Genomic DNA, 17648 nt, shown 5'->3' on the forward strand with positions numbered 1-17648 from the left:
GGAACGATTGATCATTATTACTTGATGAAGGCCTTGATGGTTTTCGTCACAATTCATATCTTTTTGAGAATGTAAGTCTATCTCAGACGTACTCACAGGAGTAGTATTAACTGATCTGAAATTCAAAATAGAGGCACCAATGAGGTTTTAATCACAATAAAATTATAATATAAAAAGTTTATAGGAGTAATATTAGACTTACTGGCTACTTTGCAAGGGAGATGATCCAAGTTGGGGGCCGAAGGTAAAACTACGTACCGATTCTGGAGAATCATGGGGCCAGTCTTCACAGGTAGAATGTAATGCTGACAATTGATTGCCAAATTGTATCTCATTTGGACACTGTGATATCAGCATAGGATCATGTGTGGAACCTCCTGAAATGTAGTTTGTAACTGACAAAGGAATAGAAGTTCCAACTGGAGAAGTTAGCTGTAATTGCAAAGCTCGTTCCCTTTCTCTACGCACACGTTGAGCTAGTGCATATCGATTTGGTCGTTCAATAACAGAAGAACGCTTAACGGTGGAGACCTCAACTGGTAGTGGATGTTCTGTTGTTGGGCATAATGTTGGAGTTACAATCTTATCTACTCTTTGACGTCGTATTTGCAATTGGGGTGTTTTACTATAACAAAGTTGGCAATAGAACCATGATGAATTTGTAGTAACAGTAGCTTTAAAACCAATATGATTTTATTTCACATGAGTTGAAGTTTTACAAAGGAAAACTAAGTTTTGATAGTGGGTTGACCTCAACTTGTGTTGCTGTTTGTGTTCGAATGTTCTCTTGCACTATTTCTGGATTCACTGGAGCTGGTGTTTCACAATCCATGTTTAACTTATGGCGTAAATTTGAATCAGTTTGTGTGCTTGTTTAAATAAGCATACTGAAAATAAAAATAAAGTTATATTAGATATACATTGGAAGTTAGACTATATGTTGAGACAAAAATAGTCAGAATTAAATAATGCATGGACATTGAGTCGGGGAATCTTACCACCGCCCGACCAACTGTCCTTGTTACCTTATACCTGAAACTAAATAAAGTCGTTATCTTGAAACTTTAAAACCAATCAAGGGAAAACATCATTTACTAAATCCGTCAAAGCCATTATGTCTGAACTGAAAACTTTAAAAAAAAAAAAAAAAACTAACCTTGTATCTTCAATGGTAGACATTATCACCGAACAACACTGATGATCGTTGAGGCAATCAATTTTTCTTGGTTTCTCTATGATTTTTTGCGCAAGGAAAAATGACCTGTTATGCTGGAAGTTGAGGCGATGCGTAAGAAAATATAGTTTGGTAAAGTAATGAATATCATACCCACTACGACAGAAGCAGTTATAGGAGAGAATCTGGACGCAAAAGTAGACATGTGATTGAGGTAGGGACTATGATGGGGTATATATACAATTTGAATAAGAACACATAAAAAAAGCCGACCCATACCAATAGTTTTTTCTAATAAGTTTCATTCGTGGAACTATGCATTGTGTATAAAATGGACAAAATGTCGCTAAAAACATAATCATGTGCATTGAAGAGCTATTGTTTGTTTTTATTTTAGGTGGCTTTATTGGGAGGAACATGGTGTCCGTGGAGTTCATACGGACGTGAGTCGTTTTATGCTTCGCACTGTTAAATAATTTATTTACACATTACTGACTATTAGATGATTTGACATTTGTTGTAGTACTTTCTATATATATATTAAGTAACTGTATGATGATATGACATTTGTTGCACAGTGCAAATCATGCTGTGTTTTATTGTATATATATATATATATATATCGGTTTGGCTAGGTAGACAGGCAAAAACGAAACAACCATCGAACAACTCAAATACAACCGTTAGATCATCAAAATCCATCCAACCATTAAATTTTGAAATCTAAATGAAATTTCAAAATAGAAACAAACTAGCAAAATAGAAACAAAACACTTACAAAGGGTTTTCGCTCCTATTCCTCTTCCCAATTTTTCTCCAAAATCAAACAACCAAAATCAAAATCAAAATCGCTTCCAACAATTCAACCGAAAAATTCATACAAATCGTCCAAAATTTGGGAAAGCTGGAACAAATAGTTGTTTCTCACCAAAAACAAACCAAATTCAAACCCCCATTTTCGATTTTCTCACCAAAAACCTGATTGAGTTTTTTTTATTAACTTTCTTAGCGGTTGTCATTATTTAAGGTATGTTTTCATCATTATTTAAAAGTATATTGTTTAATTTATGCTAGGTTGAAATTTGAAGAACCAAAACCAAATTTTATTCATTATATTCAAAAGTATATATATTGTTTTATTAACTGCTTGTATGGTAATTTTTTTTTGGTAACTAGGTTGTGTTTATTGGATGTTAATTTTTAGATTTTAATTTTTCTGTAGCCGATTTACTACTAGCTAGGGGTATAATTTTTCTTTCACATCATATCAACATTGTTTCTATTTTTTTTTAATGTTACTGTTTTAGGGTTCCATAGTTATTACATGTTAGCTTAAATTATTTGAACTTGTGGTAATCAAGTGAGCGGTAGCGAATGTTCTTGAGTTGGCTTTTTGAGTCCAAAATCAAGTTGAACCTAGTTTTGTGAAGAATTGATTTTACATTTGCATATTTTGATATTTTTTAATTTTTTCCTTATACAATGAAATTCGATCTATAAATGAGGTGCCCTATACAATGAAATTCAGTATTTAATAGAATCTCGAGAACCAAAAGGAATCCTGGACGACCTTTCTGTGTTTGCGAAAAAAATTCTGAACATTTGCCTGACGATAAGAAATGTAGTTATTGTGGGTGGATGAAGAAAATAATTGTGGAAGCTCGTCGTCGTTGAATATCACTGATGAATTGAAATATAAAAATTCTTCTATTCTAGCTCCAACATTTCCCCAATTGAGAGTCGAGCTTCTATTTGCACAAGGAGGATAACGACTGATTCGGAAATTCACTCAATCGGAATGTTAATATTTAAGTTGTTGTTGGTCTTTCTTCTCTTAGCGGTTTTGTGTATTATTAAGTGGTTGGTTAAGGTGTTATTGTCTTAGGCTGGACATTGGATTTGAAGGTGTCAGATGTGTTATTGCTTGATAGTAGATGGAATGAAACTATGTCTGCTTTGAATGTTGTTGCTCTGGATGTAGTTCTCAATTTGTATGGGATGTAAGTGGTTGGTATTTCGTTTATAGTGTACCCTGAAACCCTCTTTCGTTTTCTTATTAATTTGTAGTGTACCCTGAGATTGCAGTATTTTCATTTTTTTTTGTCAAGATTGCAGTCCACAGTATTTTCTTGCCGTTTTCACATCTTTATCCAGCTACTGGTGAGTTTGAATTGGAAGCAATAGAGCTGCTGCTAAGTTTGATTCCCCTGCTGCAATTGGTGATCTTGCTATCTTCAAGGCTAAATAAGTTGGAGTTATGGATTCTTGTGCTGCTGATAAAAGGAAAGGTTGTCGTGTTGCTCTTGTGCTGTGTAATGAATAAAGGGAAAAGTTGGTTTATTAGTAGGACTAGTAGTATTGAGTGTAATGAATAAATGTGTTGTGTGTCAAATGTGAGTAATGAGACTCATACATCTGGTATTGGGTTATAGAAAGGCATGTAATGGTTCTGCGATGTTAGTACTATTCAATATATGAATACTATGCAGTTTGAATTCTTCTTTTGATTCTTTGAATTGTTTTGTGGAAATGCATCTTTGTGGTTGTAAACATCTTTTCCACATAAGATGTTTAGGAAAGAGTAAGACTTGTCCGTTATGTCCCGACGTACAGCTAGATGCGGTATTGCAGCAAGTTGAATAAATAAAGATATTTGACAGAAGTATGAATATGTATGCGTGTTATTCTGCTTATCAGTAAGATCTCCTTTTTTTTTCCGCAAGAGTGTATGCCCCTTTTTCAACAAGATCCTTGTGATGTATCTACTTTATTATCTTATATATTTGATTTCTATTTTTTCCAGCATATGTCATTATAAGTCTTATTTTGTTATCTGTGACTGTGTGTGTGTGTGTGTTCTGTCACAAATTAACTTACAATACAAGAAGTGCTAGAATAGATATTTGATTTCCCCACAAAAACCAAAATGCAGTTCGAAATTTGGGCTATGTGACTTGCAACATCTTATTGATTCTCTGACAGAACTTGTTCTGATTAGTTTCTAGTCTCTATATTCTTTGACAGAACTTGATTATTGAGTTTCTAGTCTCTATATTCTCGGACAGAACTTGCAACATCTTATTGATTCTCTGACAAAACTTGTTCTGATAAGTTTTAGCTTTATAGAGCTGGGATTGGACCGATCTCTGCACTAAAAATAATAATGTATGTAGAGATACAAAACTTGCAGAGATACAAACACATCATACAAAACTTTGATAGCCAAAACTTGCACCAAAACTCTAACAGCCAATACAAAATACAAAATACCAAATGCAATAATATGGTCATCAATACAAAATTCGAAATTGGATATGCTATTACACACCCTTAACTCTGACAAAACTGAAACTAAAAACTCTGACATAACTGAAAACTCTGACAAAACACACCCTTAACTCTGACAGAACTCAGCTTGCATCAATAACCAATCCTTCACAACACTAGCTACATTCATCGTAAGTGTCAAAGTCTTCCCAACAAGTAAAAACACAGCAAGATTCAATCCAAACCTACTGCAAAACTGCAGGTATGCAAGTAGTGCCTTTTCTAACAAACTAGAAGCCCAGATACCCTTCGAGCGAGTTAAAACCTATATAGTTCAGAAGCAACGGATTAGTATACACAAAATGGCAAAGAATAAATTCTTCTAAAGCATCGAAGGATCACAACCACAACATAATCACTTTCATATATTAAGTAGAGGATAAAAAAAAAATCAAAATGCACAAATCTTGTGCACCCCTCTAACATATCACAGATTACGTATTAACCAACAAACCAAGCAACCTAGCAACCTAGCTACCAAAAATACTTACATTTCACAAATTACGTCTTATTTTTCTCTGGACAATTTCTCGAGTCATGGTTAGCAATCTTTCCACAGTTTCTACACATTCTTCCTGGATTGTTTAGGGCTATATCCTTGGGGGATGATAAGCACCCAAAAGTGTATTATGAAACCCCATTGAGACATATAAATTTGGTTAATTATGTGTTTAATAATCATGAAATAAATATGTTTTCATATCAATTTGCGGTATTTGCGGTAAACATGGAAATATTGGTTAAACTGCGATAAAGCACGAGGAACGGCGTATATATGAATTCTTCCAAATCCGCACAGAAGCATCAAACTTCCAAAGCTCCTACCTCTTGAATCAGGACTCCGAATGCGACAAGAGAGCTGCTCAGACAATCAGGGCGATGAATTCTACGCATAGGCGGGAAGTTGTAAAACTGCCCAAAATACCGGACCGCCATCGGATCGCATATGGACCCACTATCTTGGGGCCACAAGATTGGATGAGTCATCAATCATGGATCATGTCAAGACAAAAATAATAAATTATTGGTGCAAAGTTGACACCTTGCATGTAATAAATTAGATTAGGTGTTAATAGTGAAAAAAAAGGCAAGGTGTCACTTTGTTTTAATGTGGTGGATAAAAATAAATTAATGTGGTTTGATGATTCACGTGGGAGGAAATGAGATTTCTCTCAAATGGAGAAGAAATTAGACAAGTGTGGGGGACACTCCATTTACTCCCTTGATTTATTTTCCTCACATGGCATTATTTTAGTTCCTTAGTGAAAAAAATCATAAGTTAGTTTTTAGTTTTTGTAAGAAGCTTGTAATAGTTTTAATGGAGGAAACACTTGTTTTCTTCTAGAAAATAAATATATCAGTGAGTTTGATTGTTTATCTTCTTCCTTTCTCTCTCTCTTTTGTGTTTTTTTTAGTTTATAAATCCTTGTCCCAAGGATCATGAGCTAACTTCCCTTTTGGGGAGTTAATCCAACTCATGTGAGGGTAAATCAATTTTTGTTGGTTTGGTAGGTTGTTAGGAAGAACAACTAGCTCTACACCCTATCCCAAAATGATAGTTGGTGTAGTGTCTAGTTAGGAATCAAAGCAATGAGCTTAGAGATAAGTCATTGTTTAGTTCCACTTGCTAGCATGTGTGAGCTCTTAAGTGAGCCATACATGCTAGGGACCAAATCTTTTCTTCCATTAGGGGCTTGTCTATGAGTCTAGGAAGGATCAAATAACCTTTTTCAAATCAACATCTAATGATAGTTTCACATGAGGAGGATTAACTCTCCACCTTTTCTTTCAAATCTCTATTTTGGTATTAAGTGCATGTTTTCAAACTTTAATGTCTTTCTTAATGTTTGTGTAGGAAGGAAATCCTAGCTTTAATATTATAACCTTACTCTTTAGTTCCCTTAATTGTAACATCCAATTTGTAGTTGTTCTAAACTTTAGGTTAGTTCGAATCCTTATTCAAAATCTACGAAACGAAGATCGTGAGTAAGGAACCTTGAGTGCTTTTGCATCAATTTAGAGAGTTCAAACCTCTAAGTAGTGTTAAATAAGCATATACCAAATGGCTCCGCTGCTGTTCTAAAGCCATAAAATGTGTTCTACAGATCGGAAGTTGCAAAAAGGGGGAACCCCCATTCTCTTATTTTCTTTCCTTTTCTTTTGTTATTACGTTTTTGTTAAATTTTCGGATTTTTGCCTCGCAATAGACCTGTTCGCTCACAAATTTTTCGTTCCACTTCCAGGTACCAAAAGTTAGGATTGGGAAACAACAATTCAGGTGATTATAAGAGTGTTGTACAAAATTGAAATCATTCTGAATTAACTGACACGCGGCATATCAGATCGAAGTCATCGCGCAGCCTAAATATCCGCCCACAATGCACGAAAAATTCGATAATCCTTTGGGATTAATCGCGTTTAATTTAATTGAAACGCGTTTGTTTCAGTTCAGGGGCGAAAAAGCGGGAAGCTACAGGTTCCAAATTTTCAGTATTATTGTAATTTTTTTTTATGTTTTTTTCTGCATGTATGCCATGTATATAGTATTAGGAAAAATTTATGGATTATTATTTACGTATTAGCCTAGAATTATGCATGAATCATGTGAATATGTGTGAATATATATATGCGTTAAGCGGTCATGAATTACATATTAATGTATATATACATACAAATGGAACTGTTTTGCATGGTTATCTATATATCTATATCTAAGTCACATGTTTAGCATATATATTACTGAATAAGTGATTATTTGCATGTTAGCATCTATAATTTAGGAGTTATACATAGTAATTAGGATGTGTTTTGGTATTTTGGCCATAACTTTGGCTACGGTTCTCTGAATCACGCGTGTGAGCTCAATTCGGAAAGATCTCGACGGCGTGCACGCTGTCTCCACCCAGCTTGGCTCGATGGAGGTCATTTTCGAGGTCAAAATCAACTGTTTTCCCCTCCAAAATCATCATTTTAGAAAATGGTGTTGTTTAATAAGTCGATTTTGTCAAGAAAGAGGAGAATATTCCAACGAGGGTTAAAATATGAGTTGGGTAAGTTGTTTCTAAACCCTACGGGGTAAAGCTGCTCTCTATAGGACATTCGCAATCTCAATGAGTATTGTCGAAATCGATTTATTATGCAATACAAGAGTCGTATTTTAGTTTAGGTATAATACTTTGCATGTTTAGTTTTGTCGCCTATTGGCGTAGATGTATACTATATTCGTATATGCTAATGTATTTAGATAACATTATGAGTGATTCAAATTAAGCCCATATCGTTGATATACGTTTACGTAATATCGATTTACAAATTAAGCGCATACATATCATTATTCTTGATGTATATTTGCCTGTACGTATGGAAATATTTATCGATGACACAAGCTTGCCTATTCGTATATCTATACGTATGAGTAGAGTATCTTCACATGCTACTGCACCTAGTATTGTATGAGTAGATCGTATTTGCATGTTTGTATTTTAACCCTTGCATAAATCTCTAAAAAAAAAAAATTAAAAAAAAAATAATAAATAAAATTAATACGCCTTTGCATAAATTTTAATTCCATAAATCTTAATCATATTCCGATGGTGTCAAGGAAACTTGAAAGATTGAGGTTACTTAATTAGAACCGTGCTTGCACGGAAAGCCTCCCTCATATCTCTCTTGTGACTTGGCTGTTGGTTTATGCACACGTATTCCTAGCTTCACTGCTACGTTAGCAGCAGCTTAGGCATATGTTGTTAAACTCTAATGCTTAAGATAATAATAAAATTCGAGTCCTACTAAATTCTTACGTAAGTTAGATCTAATTTTATGCTTGCATGAGATTAAGGTCTGGTTCCACTAAAGAAATTGAACATACCTATCGTCGAAAAAAATACGATAAGCAATTGCGTAAGTTTTCACCTAAAAATTGTTCTTCTACTGCTAATTACCTTCATCACAATCCTTCGTCGCCATCAACTTCTGTCATTATGGCCGACGATCCTCCACCAGCCAGAGAAGCCCTCTCGGATTTTATATCTTGCATTACAGAAGGACCTTCTTCCCGCATCAAACTTGAGGACATTGTCGGTGATTTTCGTATCCCACCAAACGTTTTCAGTTTGTTACCTATATATCATGGTTTGGAGCACGAAAAACCTTACAATCATCTTCGTCGGCTTCAACAAGTGGCAACAACATTTCACTATCCAGCGATCTCTAAGGAACAACTCTTGCTTCATTTGTTTCCATTCACTTTAGCGGAAAAAGCGTCAATCGGCTAAGCGGGACAACACCCCATCCATAGATACATGGAATCGACTAGTTCAAGATTTCATGCTTCGGTTTTACACTCGAAAAAAAACCTGAAATGCTTGAGAAAATTCAATTCTTTCGTCAAAATCCTCATGAATCCTTTACGAGAAGCATGGAGTCGTTTTTTATCGATCTTACGTTAGAATGTCCTCATCACCATTTGGAAAAAGTCTGTCCTTGTTCGTTCATTCTTTAATGGTCTTTTCCGATCATCAAAAAGAAACTCTTGATATAATGAACGGCGGTTGCTTCATGGACAAATGAGCTACTGAAGCTTATACTTTTCTTGAAAAACAAGCGAAAAAAGGTACACACTGGGGTAACACTGAGTCGTCTAGATCATCAAAGGATACTGTTACAAAAGCCACATCTATTTTTGAGGTAAAACCCGATCCTAAAATAAAAAATTTGATAGAATCCCTAACTAAAAAAGTAGATGCCCTTGCAGTTCAAGTAAACGATCAACTACCAAAACCAGTCATGAACGTTGACACCGCTCCTTGTGTCCTTTGTCTTAGTCTTGACCATCCTGATGCATATTGTCCCTTGTTATATGCTTCCCCTACTCAACAATCAGAGGAGGCATGTGCATTCAACATTCCAAATGCACCGTGGAGATAGCATCCGAATTTCGCTTGGCACCAAAATAACCAACAAATGGGGGCTCCTCCTGGTTTCGCTAATCCACCTGTTCGACCTACCAACAATTTTATTCCATACCGCCAAGGAAATAATCAACAATACCAACAACGTCAATTTCCAAATAATTCCAATGCTAATTATCAAACCAACCGCAGCCTTATTCCAGCTAATCCAAATCCCAACTATAATCAACAACTTCTAAGCAATAATCGAGAACTACTACCTTTAACAACTGCGCCAACCATTACGGATAGGACAAATGAGACTTTCTTGGCTTACATGAACCAACGATCTCAAATTTTAACATCTATCCAACAATCACTTCAAAGAATTGGCGTGAAGAAAAGAGTCGAAAAAGCGTGTTTCTGCACAAGCCAGCTTCCAAACCCTAAACCAGCAAACACAGCCTTTGAACTCACCAATGCCCCTGGTACAAGCACCCCCAACCAAGGTGAGGTGCATGCAATCACTACTCTACGATCTGGAAAAATTGTAGACAATCAAAGATACGTATGCCAGATGATCAACCAAAGGAAAAAGAGGGTTCCAAGGAATCTATTTCTAATAATGAACCTACGGAAGATTCCCCAGATTCAACAAAGTCAACACCTCCGAATGTAGGAAACAAGCAAGTAGACCCCTTTGCCAAATTCCGCCCTAAGGCACCGTTTCCTGCACGCTTGGCAAAGAATAAACCTGATGAGAATTTTGCTGAAATTCGAGAGACTTTTCAAAATTTAACAATCAACTTACCTTTTCTCGATGCCTTAAAATTATTACCAAAACATGCAAAATTTCTGAAAGATATGTGCACCACAAAAAGGAGAACTAATGTTCCTCAACAAGCGTTCCTCACTGAACAGTTTCCCTCCATCACCGAACACAATGGTATAGTAAAATACAAGGACCCTGGTAGACCAACGGTTCCATGCACCTTAGGTGACAAATACACGCCTCTTGCATTTATTAGACCTAGGAGCTAGTGTGAACTTACTTTCATATTATTTATTTAAACAACTAGGTCTTCATGAGCTCAAACCTACCACCATGACTCTACAGTTATCAGATCGTTCCATAAAGTATCCAAAAGGAATTGTGGAAAACGTCCTGGTAAAAGTCCAAGATTTCTTCTATCCTGTAGACTTTGTTATTTTGGATACAGAAGTGGCATGTGATTCCATTCCTATCATTTTAGGACGTCCGTTCCTCGCCACTACTAATGCTCTTATTAATTGTAGAGATGGTTCCATGACCATGTCCTTAAGAAATCTTTCGGTCGAGGTGAATGTGTTCAAGTTGATGAAACAACTTCCAGAGCCTGACATTGATGGTGAAGTCAACAGGGTTGACAACATTCCGCAAGAGTATTTCACAAACTCTTTTCCTGAAGATGAGGTGTACCAATTTCTTTCCTTTAGCGAATATGAGTTTGAGGACGATGATTATATACAAGAAGTAAATGAGTTATTAGAGTCAGTACCATTATTTGACCCTACAACAGTGATGTCAAGTAACTTGGATGATCATCAATCTGTTTACTGCATGGATGATGACCTCCCTCAAGAATCTTTAATACCCACTCCGCCCACCCCTAATTTAAAACCTCTTCCTTCGGAATTAAAATACGTACAGCTTGATACCGATGGTCGTCACCCAGTTATTATTTCTTCACAATTGACTGACGATCAGGAAGCACGTTTAATTAATGTCATTCAACAACATCGTTCTGCTATTGGATGGTCCCTCGATGACATTAAAGGCATTGAACCTAATGTGTGCACCCATCGCATACACCTGGAAGAAAATGCTAAGACGTCGCGTGAACCACATCGTCGCCTAAACCCTACAATGAAAGATGTGGTCCGAGAGGAAGTGTTAAAATTACTAGATGCGGGTATTATTTACCCTATCTCTGATAGTGTTTGGGTGAGTCCCGTATTACGTGGTTCCAAAGAAATCGGCATTACGGTTGTGTGAACCGATAAAGATGAATGCATTTCATTTCGTATCGGTAAAATGGTGAATATGCATTGACTATCGCGAAACTTAATGCCGTCACTCGTAGTGGTCACTTTCCACTTCCATTCATCGATCGGATGCTTTCGAGCGTTTAGCGGTCATGCCTATTACTGCTTTCTTGATGGTTATTCAGGTTATTTTCAGATAGTCATAGACCGATCAAGAAAAAGACAACGTTCAATTGTCCATTTGGTACATTTGCATATAGGCGAATGCCTTTCGGCCTTTGCAATGCACACGGTACTTTCCAACTTTGCATCTTCATATTTTCAGGTGATATGGTTGAGCGGTTTATGGAAGTATTCATGGGCGACTTCTCAATTTATGGAGATTCTTTCGATAGTTGTCTATGAAATCTTGAAAAGGTCTTTACACGTTGTGAAGAAAAACCTTGTTCTTAATTGGGAAAAATGCCATTTCATGGTTACTAAAGGAATAGTTTTAGGACACATCGTTTCAAAGGGACGGAATCGAAGTCGACAAAGCTAAGATAGAAAAATTGCTTCACTTCCTATACTAAAACATTCGAGACATTTGGCGCATTCTTAGGACACGCAGGTTTCTATAGAAGATTTATTCAAGATTTCTCGAAGGTTGCTAGACCTTTAACCAATCTCCTGCTTAAAGATGCCGTTTTTGATTTCAGTTTCAATTGCAAACAAGCCTTTGAGATATTAAAAACCGCATTAACTACCGCTCCCATAATTCAACCACCTGATTGGTCTAAACCTTTTGAATTAATGTGTGGCGAGTTTAACTATGCTATAGAGCCGTACTAGGCAACAACACCGAGAAGATAAGCCAGTTGTCATTTACTATGTGAGTAAAACCCTTAATGAAGCTCAACGTAACTATACCACCACTGAGAAAGAGTTTCTCGCCGTTGTATATGCGTTAGATAAGTTTCGTCCTTACCTAGTGGGTCCTCCAACTATTGTCTACACCGACCATGCGGCGCCGTTATCTATTAGCGAAAAAAAAGATGCAAAACAAAGGTTGATCCGATGGATTCTCCTTTTGCAAGAGTTTACTCTCGAAATTAGAGATAAAAAGGTAGAGAAAATGTGGTTGCAGACCATTTATCAAGATTTGTCGATTGATGTTGATACGATCATTGAACCTATCGTGATTCCTTTCGGATGAACACTTGTACTCTATTTTTCGTCCCCTTGGTGCGCCCGACATAGTAAATTACTTAGTTACCGAGGAAGTCCCTTTATCTTGGTCTCGTAATGACCGGAAAAAGTTCTTATCCACTGTGAAATTCTATTTCTGGGATGATCCCTACCTCTTCAAGTATTGTTCAGACCAACTAATCCGCCGTTGCATTCCTAACTGGGAACACAACGATGTGTTATCCTTCTACCATGAACAATCTTGTGGTGGTCATTTTAGTGGTAAGAAAACTGCGGCCAAGGTTCTACAATGTGGTTTTTATTGGCCAACACTGTTTAGAGATGCACATGAGCATTGCAAAGCATGCAATCGCTGCCAGCAGTTAGGTCGCATTACTCAACGTAATATGATGCCCTTAAATCCCATTCTAATTGTGGAAATCTTTGATGTATGGGGCATCGACTTCATGGGTCCATTTCCAAATTCTCATGGCTTCCTATACATACTTGTAGCAGTTGACTATGTGTCAAAATGGATTGAGGCATTGGCATGTCGTGTTAACGATCATAAAAGCGGTCGTTTTGTTAAGTAAAAGAAAATATTTTCTCTCGATTTGGTGTTCCAAAAGCTATAATTAGTGATGGGGAAAACATTTACGCAATAAAATTTTTGAATCATTAGTAAAGAAATATGGAGTCACGCACAAGGTGGCAACTCCGTATCATCCTCAAACCAGTGGTCAAGTAGAAGTCTCTAATCTAGAAATCAAATCCATTTTGGAAAAAAACTGTCAATCCATCTAGGAAAGACTGGTCTCTATGATTATCTGATGCCTTGTGGGCATACAGAACAGCTTTTAAGACACCTATAGGTGTATAGGACGTACACATGACCTAGGAGGTTAGTGGTGACAAAGGGACCGGATGCGGTATAGCGTGGGAAGACAGGTTGCACGGATCATATCCGCGGTATCCCAACGCCTCGAACGGAGGCTAGCTAAACGCGTGGAGAGAGGGAGAGCGGAACCAGAACCGCAAGATAACCGCTGCAGTACGTGGAAAGAGAAGAGGAGATATATAAGAGAGAGGGAGAGAGGGAAAAAGAGGGAGGAGAGCAAGAACTTGAGACTAGTAATATTATAAGTTGTAATCACAGTTTATACATTTGGCGTCGTCTGTGGGGACCGTTTGAGATAAAATGGCCACCATAACAAAAAAGGAAGTAGGAAGACCTAGAAAAGAAGTTGTTCGAGAGGTAGTAGAGGAAGAAGTGAGTGAAGAAAGAGAGGTGGGTAGAGAGGAAGACATATCTGATATGGCGGCAGACGCCACCAGACTTATGCAAGAAGAAATAGTCAGGTTAAGAAACGAGAACGATGAGTTGAGAAAGGAAAGAGACACCGCACAAGATGACATGGAACATGGGGATCGTCGGGGCGATGAGATGGAAGGGAGAATGAGGTATACGGTCTCGGGAGTAGATACGGTAGAGGGCATCACTTATTTGGAAGTGGTACGAGGCCATGATCGAGAAAGATAGAGAAGCTAAGCGTGTGGTAGAAAAAATGAACCAAAGTGTCGCGCTCAAAAAGGAGGTTGCTAACCTCAACAAGAATCCACTCGCAGATTCGGTTTGGAATTAAGAGGTACCTAAGAGATTCATCCAACCAAGATTCGAAGGTATGATGGGAAAGGCGAATCTAAGTGATCATTTGCATCATTTTAGACACGGATGCCATTTGGCAGGGAAAATAAGTATGACGGATCTGCTACCGCATGATGTTCCCCGCAAGCCTTAAAATACCGATTGGTATTACCGCCTATCTTCGCAGAGCATCAGTAGGTTTGAAGAACTAGAGCGAGCCTTCATGGACCATTTCATCTACCAGAAACGGAGGGTAGTGGATATCGCGGCATTGTTTAACATCAAACAGAGGTCAGCGGAGTCGTTAAGGGAGTTTCTGTGCAGATTCAAAGAAGAGACCCTGAGGGTGGAGAATCTGGAGGAGCATACCGCGGTCATTGCATTTCAGCACGGCTTGAAGCAGGGGACTAGGGTGCACGAATCAGTGTCCAAAATCGAAATCACCACTCTGCACGCTCTGTACCCAAAGGTAGAAAAATATATTCGGTACGAAGATATAATGCAAAGAAATGCGAGGGAACAAAAGAGATCGGGGAAGGCAGTGCAGGCGGTGGATAAAGACGATAGAAGGGATAGGGGTAAGAGAGAAGAGAGAGAAGGGGGATCCAACAGAGGGGAAAGGCGTGGACCGGCTGGGCCAGGAGATCGAGCGGGAAAGATATTCGCGGAAAGAAAGCCGCGTGCGTGAGATAGAACAAACACCTCTTAATAGGCCATTAGAGGAAATCTTGCCACTTATCAAGGGGTTGCAGCATTATGAAGGACCGCGGAATACACCTGGAGAGATTGAGGGGAAACCTTTCTATGCCTATCATCAGATTAGAAACCACGCCACTAACGAATGTTATGCTTTGAAGTGGCTGGTGGAAAGAATGATTGAGAAGGGGATGCTTAGAGAGTATGTCGCGGAGGTTCGTCATGCGGAGAGAGGACAGGCTCCCGCTAGGATCTTGGGAATAATAAATGTCATTTACAGTGGAAAGACACTCGGGAGGAATGCCCACCGTGACAAGATGAGAAGGACAGCGAGCTTACAACAGGTTAATGAGGTGGCAAGCATGACGCGGTTAGTTTCAGGAACCGCGATTGCCGAAGGGAACATAACGTTCACTCCGAAAGACTTGGAATCAGTGATTTCGCCGCATGAAGATGCGTTGGTGATTACCATAGCAATGGGTAATTATCTAGTGAAGCGAGTGTTGATAGACTGCGGAAGTTCAGTAGACATGTTGTTTATAGGGGCCATGGAAGAGATGAATTTAGATAGGGATCAATTGAGGGTTTCTCAGACTAATTTGTATGGCTTCAATGGAAGCATGACAAAGCCTATGGGAAAATAACGTTACCCGATAAAGAGAGGTCCGAATAAACGGTATTCACCAGATTTATGGTGGTAGATCTGGGTCCAAATTATAATGCCATTCTAGGGAGAAGATGGATTCATGAAATGAAGGCTATTCCGTCGACCTATTATCGGTGATCCACTCCCCCCTGAAGGGGGTAATGAAATAAAAGGGGATCAGTCGGCTGCCCGTAATATACACCAAGTGACGGTAAAAAGTATGGTCCGTGGAATAGGGGGTGAAAAGCCGACGAATGATAAGGGAGAAGCGTAGCAATTACAGGAGGCGGAACTCACTGAAGGATGCGAGTCTCATCAGAGGCCAAAAACTCTAGATGAAATTGAGATCGTGAACCTGGGGGTGGGAGAGGAAGAAAAGTTTACTTCAGTTGGGTCGGACTTGCCAAAAAGTGGAAATTCAAACTGACACAATTATTAGCAGAGAATGCTGACATATTTGCTTGGGCGATTGAAGATATCACAGGAATAGATCCAGAGTTCGCTTGCCATCACTTACACATGAAGGAGGGTGCGAAGCCTATAAGACAGAAGATGAGAAGCGTAAGACCCAAATACGCGGAAGGGATTCGCGAAGAAGTTATACGGCTTAGGGATGCGGGTATAATCAGGGACGTAGGATGTACGGAGTGGCTGTCCAACGTGGTCGCGGTTCCAAAAAAGAACGGCAAGGTTCGAATGTGTGTGGACTTTACAGACGTAAATAAAGAGTGCCCTAAAGACTGTTATCCTATGCCGCGGGTGGATGAGTTAGTAGATAGAACAACTGGTTTCAAGGTATTATCTTTCATGGATGCTTCCATGGGATATAACCAGGTCGCGATGTTTGGCCCAAATCAAGAAAAGACTACATTCGTGGTGGAAGGAGGTACTTATTGTTATACAAGAATGCCTTTTGGTTTGAAGAATGCAGGGGCTACATTTCAGCGGTTGGGGGAAAAAATGTTCGAGGACAAGATTAGAAAAGGCATGGAAATATATATTGATGATATGGTGGAGAAAAGCATGTCGGAAGAGGAACATTTGAAGGGTCTCCAGGAAACCTTTCACATACTGCGGAAGCATAGTCTGAAGCTGAACCCAGAGAAATGCACATTCGGGGTATCTTTGGGGAAGTTCTTGGGTTATATAGTCACGTATCGTGGAATAGAGGCCAATCCCGAGCAGATCAGATCCCTAGTGGAGATGCCGTCCCCTCAGAATGTAAAAGAAGTGCAACGGTTGGCAGGAAGAGTCGCAGCATTGAACAGATTTATATCTAAATCATCGGACAAATGCGCACCGTTGTAGACGCTTGTTGAAAAAACGCCAGATTTTGATGGACCATCGAAAGTGTGAGGAAGCCTTCGGGAGTTGAAGGTTTATTTAGGAAAGCCCTTTGCTATCGCGGCGAAGAGGAAGGAGAGATATTGTATCTCTATTTGGGGGTTTCAGAGTACGCGATAAGTTCAGTTCTTGTGCGTATTGTAGAGAAGATAGATAAGCCGGTTTATTTTCAGAGTAAAACCATGCTAGCCCACCGAGGCGATCTGATAGAATTGAGAAGCATGCTTTAGCGTTGATGTTCTCTGCATTAAAGTTGAAACCCTATTTCAATGCACACTCAGTGGTAGTGATAACAAATCTGCCTCTCAAGCAAGCGTTGAAGGCATAAAAGTCAGGGAGAATGCTAAAATGGGCGGTGATGCTTAGTTGTTACGAAATCAAATATCATGTTAGAACAGCGGAAAAAGCGCAAGCCATGGCGGAGTTCCTAGCAGAATTTCCAGCCGAGGATCCCACTTGGGGAGAGGAAATGGTTATGGATCAGGAGGAAGAATCTAGATGTGTGATAAGCATCCAAAAGTGTATTATGAAACCCCATTGAGACATATAAATTTGGTTAATTATGTGTTTAATAATCATGAAATAAATATGTTTTCATACTTTGCAGGTATTTGCGGTAAACATGGAAATATTGGTTAAACCCAATATAAAACCGCGAGGAAGCGTATATATATGAATTTTCTCAAATCCACGTAGAAGCATCATACTTCCAAAGCTCCTACCTCTCGAACCGGG

The 17648-nt window shown here is 38.5% G+C and overlaps 1 protein-coding gene across 1 annotated transcript; it reads left to right on the forward strand.

Moving 5' to 3' along the window:
- Positions 1 to 15099: 15099 nt before the first annotated feature.
- Positions 15100 to 15567, forward strand: LOC147497016 (uncharacterized). The gene has a single exon (XM_086562733.1). It carries the CDS (start codon positions 15100 to 15102, stop codon positions 15565 to 15567), a length of 468 nt encoding a protein of 155 aa, XP_086418859.1.
- The last annotated feature ends 2081 nt before the right edge of the window (positions 15568 to 17648 follow it).

This window comes from Coptis chinensis, chromosome 5 (genome assembly GCF_015680905.1).
Source record: "Coptis chinensis isolate HL-2020 chromosome 5, ASM1568090v1, whole genome shotgun sequence".
NCBI classification, from domain to species: Eukaryota; Viridiplantae; Streptophyta; class Magnoliopsida; order Ranunculales; family Ranunculaceae; genus Coptis; species Coptis chinensis.